Source organism: Mus caroli, chromosome 2 (genome assembly GCF_900094665.2).
Source record: "Mus caroli chromosome 2, CAROLI_EIJ_v1.1, whole genome shotgun sequence".
Classification (NCBI taxonomy): Eukaryota; Metazoa; Chordata; class Mammalia; order Rodentia; family Muridae; genus Mus; species Mus caroli.
Window position 1 is genome coordinate 160,163,680 of NC_034571.1, and position 6,800 is coordinate 160,170,479.

General features: G+C 51.4%; 2 protein-coding genes across 3 annotated transcripts in view; one reads left to right on the forward strand and one right to left on the reverse strand.

Annotated features, from left to right (window-relative positions):
- Positions 1-3,779, reverse strand: part of Dpm1 (dolichyl-phosphate mannosyltransferase subunit 1, catalytic) — a 21,346-nt gene extending 17,567 nt beyond the window's left edge. The window contains exons 1-2 of one of the 2 annotated variants that reach the window (XM_021154481.2): positions 3,512-3,701; positions 728-827 (exon numbers count right to left, since the gene is read on the reverse strand). In XM_021154481.2, the coding sequence (XP_021010140.1) occupies positions 728-827; positions 3,512-3,672 (261 nt within the window). In that variant the 5' untranslated portion in view covers positions 3,673-3,701. The other variant, XM_021154492.2, reaches the window with a different exon arrangement.
- Positions 3,780-3,924: 145 nt separating this feature from the next.
- Positions 3,925-5,930, forward strand: Mocs3 (molybdenum cofactor synthesis 3). Its single transcript, XM_021154473.2, has one exon. The coding sequence runs from the start codon at positions 3,954-3,956 to the stop codon at positions 5,334-5,336; it is 1,383 nt and encodes a 460-aa protein (XP_021010132.1). The 5' UTR covers positions 3,925-3,953; the 3' UTR covers positions 5,337-5,930.
- The last annotated feature ends 870 nt before the right edge of the window (positions 5,931-6,800 follow it).

Genomic DNA, 6,800 nt, shown 5'->3' on the forward strand with positions numbered 1-6,800 from the left:
CAGCATTGTACACAAAGTACACGGGGCCCAGAGAAGGGAGCAAGGCCTTTCCTGCCTAAGCTTAGAGCAGCAGGCAGCATTGTACACAAAGTACATGGGGGCCCAGAGAAGGGAGCAAGACCTTTCCTGCCTAAGCTTAGAGCAGCAGGCAGCATGGTACACAAAGTACATGGGGGCCCAGAGAAGGGAGCAAGGCAGAAACAGACCCAAAACCTCTCTGATTAGCTCTATAATACGCTGGCTAACAGAGTGTCACACTTTGGTATTTTAAGAAAATTTAGGGCCTGGAGAGACGACTCATCAGTTAAGAGCACTGACTAGTCTTCTGAAGGTCTTGAGTTCAAATTCCAGCAACCACATGGCGGCTCACAACCATCCATAAAGAGATCTGATGTCCTCTTCTGGAATGTCTGAAGACAGCTACAGTGTACTTACATATAATAAATAAATAAATAAATCTTAAAAAAAAATAAAAACTTAACAACAACAACAACAAAAAAGGCTACACAGAAAAGCCTGGGGAGGGGGGAATAAAAAAAGAATTTATCTGTAGACTCCATCACAAAGCCAGAGGTCAACCAAGGTCTACTCTTTGGTTGTAAAATTACCACTGGCCCACAGATATGTGATTTCAATCTCAAGGTTTGCTGCCTCGGATCTTCCCAGACTTTGCTCCTTACCACACTCCCTCCCTCCCTCACAGAACAGGAAAGGGTCTGTTACTTACAATTTTGTCTGGCCCATAGATCTTTGCCAGTTGTTCAGCAACTTCTCTTGTCCCATCTGGGCTTCCATCATCTATGATTATAATTTCATAGTTGATTGCACTAAAATAAAATTTGAGTTTATATTAATAGTGGGTAAGAGTATCTAAATTTTAAAGGAACTTTAAAGTTACAAGCCGGGAGTATTAGGATGTTCAAAGTTCCTCTATACAGCTATAGTGACTTCATAGACAGTCTTCCATCCTAGAGATCTTATCGCAAAATGAAGAGAGCAAAGGAAAACTTTAAGTGACACCAACAAATTTAAATAAGCTGGCATTTATCTGACGGAGTTTCATTCTTAAACTTGCTCCCCATTATATTCACACACCAGTTCCCACTCTAAACACCATTCAAAGTAACTGTCTGGTGAAAAAAATCCCACCCGCTCCCACCACAATGCCCCACCTCCTTATACGGCACACAGGGGAAGGAAAAAGAAGCAACACCGTCCTCCTGACATTAATGGGGAACCCAGGAAATCACCCAGGAAACTAGTGCTAAAGGTTAGACTACTGAAAGTGGTATAAGTTAGCCCCAGAAAACTTGGCAGGAAGGAAACAAAACCCAGCCTATTCTTCAAGAATAGCTACAAGAGGGACTATGGAGTTGGTTCGGTGGAACAGCGCCTGATGTGCAAGCAAGAAAGTGCATTTGGATCTCCAGGAACCATAGAATAGGCATGACTAGGCACTCCTGGAATTCCCTCAGTACTGGGGTGGGGGGTTTGAAACCCCTAAAATCACAGAAACTCAAGAATCCACCAGCCTAAGGGGACGCTCTAGGCTGAGAGCAGTTTCAAACAATTCAAAGTGGGGAGTGAACGAGCAAAGCACCAGATGTTCTCAGCCAGCCTTTGTTCCTGCATGCACCTTATCCCCAAAACATAAGAGTAGCAGGGACAGTGACCAGCTTCCCTCTGTCCCTCTAACTATGGGATAGGTACTTAATTTGGTCAAACACAAATTATGTTGATTTTGAAAAAGGTAATTCCAATTTGATTGGAGAACATCCACTGCAGGATGCAGCTCACTGGCAGGGTTCCACCCTCCAGTATCCCCAAATCACTCAATAAAAAGATAGCCCAGAACTTTAGAGGCTGAGGATGGAGGCTGGGGTGTTCCAGACCAGCCTGGTTACAAAAGGTGAGAGTGAGCAGGGAAGTAGAGTGGCGAGGTCAGGGATGGGGGCCTTGGACTCATAAATTAAACAGAGCAGAGACACCAGCATATAAAACTGGAGCTCATTAAAACATCTGGAAAAATCTGGCAGAGCCAATTTAAAGATAAAACCTGGGCGGGAGAGATGGCTCAGTGGTTAAGAGCACTGACTACTCTTCCAGAGGCCCTGTGTTCAATTCCTAGCAACCACATGGTGGCTCACAACCATCTGTAATGGGATCTGGTGTCCTCTTCTGGTGTGTCTGAAGAGAACTGCAGTGTACTCACACAAAATAAATAAATCTTAAAAAATAAAAATAAAACATAAAGAAAAAGGATGCACGCACCACACATCACAGAGCCACCATATAGAAACTGATTTTTATTCAGATGCAACCAAAACAGCAATCCTAAACTGGGTGGTGGTGGTGGTGGTGCACGCCTTTAATCTCAGCACCTGGAAGGCAGAGACCAGCATCTGAATTCCAGGCCAGTCAGGGCTACATAGTTTTGACCTTGCCTCAACCAATCAAACCATGCAGTCTAAGGCTTTTACAAATCAGTACTGTAAGGTTGTGCTTTCTAGAAAGAGGAACTATGTACCAAGTATTTTGTTTTTCTGAGACAGAGGCTGCTAATATAGCCCTAGCTGGCCTCGAACTTGGTACAACTCGTCTGCAAACGCATCCCTTGCAGTACATAGCTTGGGATTCAAGTACTTTTTCTTGCTATTAGAAAATATTGGCACAGCGTCCTCATTGTCGTTTGAGAAGCAAAAGCCAACCAACAAACAAAAAGCTCTGGAAACAATCTGTGTTCTTCTGACGCACGGTCTAAAGCAGCGCACTGCTACGCCATCCTACTCTAGCAAAATCCCGTTCTGTAGGTTGACAGGAAAAGATCGCCCAAGATTATCACAGCATGACACTCATCTGGCCGTAAAGTACTGACTCAGTCCTGCCACTGCCATCAGAAGGCATTTTATTTACTGTTTAGTTCGGAGACCTCTTTTTTTTTTTTTAAATGCGTAACACTTTCACTATCAAAATTCCTGTTCCTAAGAGCTAGGGCTCTGCCTAACAAAGCGAAAGGCCCCGTGTTTTTCAAAACAACACACAAACAAGCCCGGGTTCCTAATCAAACTCGGCGAAGATGCTCGCTCCCTGCCAGCTCATCAGCAGTTCTCTGACAGCGCAAACAACAAGCTTACGTAAGCGCTCGGCCCCAAGGCGATGGGGAGAACGCTGGCTCGGGACTCCCGGCTCCGGCGGCGGATCCTGACCGCCCGGAGGTATGAGGTCATACCTCCTCGCCCCGAAGTCAAAAAGAAGTTAGCCCTTTAGAGAGAAAAGGCCGGGGGCGCAGACCAGCGCGATCTGTCATCAGATAAACACCGGACTCGCCAGAGACCTGAGCAGGAAGGAGAAAGACGCGGGGCTGGGCTCCTCGGTTCTCCCCGCTGGGGAAAGCCGCGAGCAGGCTCGGGAGGGAGCGGAGGCCGGGCCTCCGGGGGTCTCCTCGCGCAGCCAACCGCCGACGTGCAGCCCGCGGCCGGCTCCCGGCCCCCGCGCGAGAAGCCCCTTCTACCTCTCGGAGAAGCTCTTCACCAGCAGCCACACGATGAGCGGCAGGTTCTCCCGTTCGTTGTAGGTGGGCAACAGCACCGAGTACTTGTCCTGTCCCGAGGAGCGGCCCTGCGGCGGCCGCGGAGACGCAGCAAGACTGCGACTCGCCCCCGTGGAAGCCATGACGGCTCTGCGAGAGGCGCCGGAAGCGGACTTACGTCATCCGACACGGGCCGTACCAAATCCCGGAGCATGGGGGAGGCTCGGCGCTCCGACGTCCCAGTGTGGTCCCCGGAAAACATCTAGATATGGTGACCGTTTCAAGCCGATCGTGACGGCTTCCCCAGATAAAAACCCATTCGTTTCACTTTCAAGCGCCAGGAAGCGACTTCGTCTTTCAGTCGCTAAGAAACGGGCAACCGGAAACGGAAGTCCCTCCCCGGCTCTTTCCGGAAGAGGCTGTCATGGCTGCCCCGGAGGACGTAGCTGCCTTACAGGCTGAAATCACCCGGCGGGAGGAAGAGCTAGCTTCGCTCAAGCGGAGGCTGGCCGCGGCCCTGGCAGCCGAGCCGGAGCCCGAGCGTCCGCTCCGGGACCCGCCGCCGCCGCTGTCGCCCCGGGCCGCGCTGTCGCGGGACGAGATCCTCCGCTACAGCCGCCAGCTGCTGCTGCCGGAGCTGGGCGTGCGCGGGCAGCTGCGCCTGGCGGCGGCGTCGGTGCTCGTGGTGGGCTGCGGCGGACTGGGCTGCCCGCTGGCGCAGTACCTGGCGGCGGCCGGCGTGGGCAGGCTGGGGCTGGTGGACCACGACGTGGTGGAGACGAGCAACCTGGCCCGCCAGGTCCTGCACGGGGAGGCGCAGACCGGCGAGAGCAAGGCTCGTTCGGCGGCCGCGGCGCTGCGCCGTCTCAACTCGGCGGTGGAGTGCGTGGTGTACCCGCGCGCGCTCGCGGAGGACTGGGCGCTCGACCTGGTCCGTGGCTACGACGTGGTGGCCGACTGCTGCGACAACGTGCCCACGCGCTACCTGGTGAACGACGCGTGCGTGCTGGCCGGCCGGCCGCTGGTGTCGGCCAGCGCGCTGCGCTTCGAGGGCCAGATGACCGTCTACCACCACGATGGCGGGCCGTGCTACCGCTGCGTGTTCCCGCGGCCGCCCCCGCCCGAGACGGTGACCAACTGTGCCGATGGCGGCGTGCTCGGAGCGGTGCCCGGCGTGCTGGGCTGCGCGCAGGCCCTCGAGGTGCTCAAGATCGCCGCCGGCCTCGGTGCCTCCTACAGCGGCAGCATGCTGCTCTTCGACGGCCTCGGGGGCCACTTCCGTCGGATCCGGCTGCGGCGCCGCCGGCCCGACTGCGTCGTGTGCGGTCAGCAGCCCACCGTGACCCGCCTGCAGGACTACGAGGCCTTCTGCGGCTCCTCGGCCACCGACAAGTGCCGCGCCCTGAAGCTGCTGAGCCCGGAGGAGCGGATTTCTGTGACCGACTACAAGCGGCTTCTGGATTCCGGGACGCCCCACGTGTTGCTGGACGTCCGGCCTCAAGTAGAGGTGGACATCTGTCGCCTGCCGCACTCTCTCCACATCCCTTTGAATCAGTTGGAACGCAGGGATGCGGACAGCCTGAAACTCTTAGGGGCTGCCCTCCGGAAAGGGAAGCAGGAGTCGCAGGAAGGGGTTGCTCTCCCGGTGTATGTGATTTGCAAATTGGGGAACGACTCCCAGAAAGCTGTGAAGGTCCTGCAGTCCTTAATGGCAGTGCCGGAGTTAGACTCTTTAACTGTTCAGGACATCGTGGGGGGACTCATGGCCTGGGCTGCCAAAATTGATGGGACATTTCCACAGTACTGAGAGGACAGCATGTGATTCGTGTGGATGACGGTTGTGATAACTGAAGAATTTATTCGAGCTTTATAAAATAATGTAGGGAAGAGCCTGGATTCACGGTCTCCGAATAAATAAACGGAGACTTTTTTTTTTTTTCTTTTTTTCTTTTTCCCCAAGGAGCTTTTTTGAGAAAAGAGGATAACATTGCCTCAGAGAGCTACTTTGTGTTTTGGGCACTTGTGCAGCACCTTCAACGTGTGACTTGGTACGACAGGATTTTTTGTTTCCCATCGGGTCAGATCAAAGCGCTCTCTGGGCCAAACATCTTATACTTGGAGTTCAGATGCAGCTTTTACAACTGAATTAATCACTTACATTCATCCTATTTTTAAATTAAGATCTTCTTTGTGAAGTTGCAGAGATGGCTTAACACAGGCTACCCCCCAGCCCCACCCCCTGGGGGCGGGGCATCCTGGTTTGACTCCCAGAATTCATGAGTTGGCTCTACTACTCCAGTTCCACAGACATCATATGCTGTCTCCTCGACTCCTCCAGCTCCGGGCAGGGTCTTGGTGTACAGACATACATGCAGTCAAAACATAAAGTTTTAAAATCTAAGAAAAAACGTTTTAAAAAAGATATTGAGTCTTAATTCTACTTCAAATGATAGGCTATATATACCCCTTAAAAATACTGAACATGGGTAGCGTTTTCATTATCTGGAAGTTGAGCGTTGTAGAAGCGATTGTGAGTTCAGAGTGCAGTCTTGAGAGTTTAGCAACATTGTGTCCGTCAGCTTCCCTCAGAAGTTGTTAGCATTCTCCTTGTACTTAGCTGCCGTCTCTGCCTTCGGCTATACCAGTGGTCCTCAACCTCTTGGTCGAGACCCCATGGGGGTCAGATGGCCCCTTCACAAGGTTGCCTAAGATAATTGGAGAACAGATATTTAAATTATGATTCATAACAACAGTAAAATCACAGTAATGAAATAGCTATGAAAATAACTTGTGGGTGGGGGGGGGGGGTGTCACCATAACTTGAGGAACTATTAAAGGGCTGCAGCTTTAGGAAGGTTGAGAGCCACTGGCTTGTGCTCTGGTTGATAACATGTGGCATTGGTTTAACTACGTTGTGGGCCTGCTTTGGAATCTTCCAGTCCTAAGTTTCAGCCTTTTGCTTCATCCCTTTGTCTTTCTCTTTGACTCAGTGTACTCTATTGCGGCATTTTATTTATTTATTTATTTTTTGGTTTTTCGAGACAGGGTTTCTCTGTATAGCTCTGGCTGTCCTGGAACTCACTCTGTAGACCAGGCTGGCCTCGAACTCAGAAATCCGCCTGCCTCTGCTGGGATTAAAGGTGTTCTTGAAATCCACCTGCCTCCGCTGGGTTTAAAGGCCACCACACCCAGCCAGCATTTTTTATGTAGGTATTTTTATGTTTATTTGCATAGTAAACAGTTTGACCAACCCTACTGGTGAAGGTCGGTC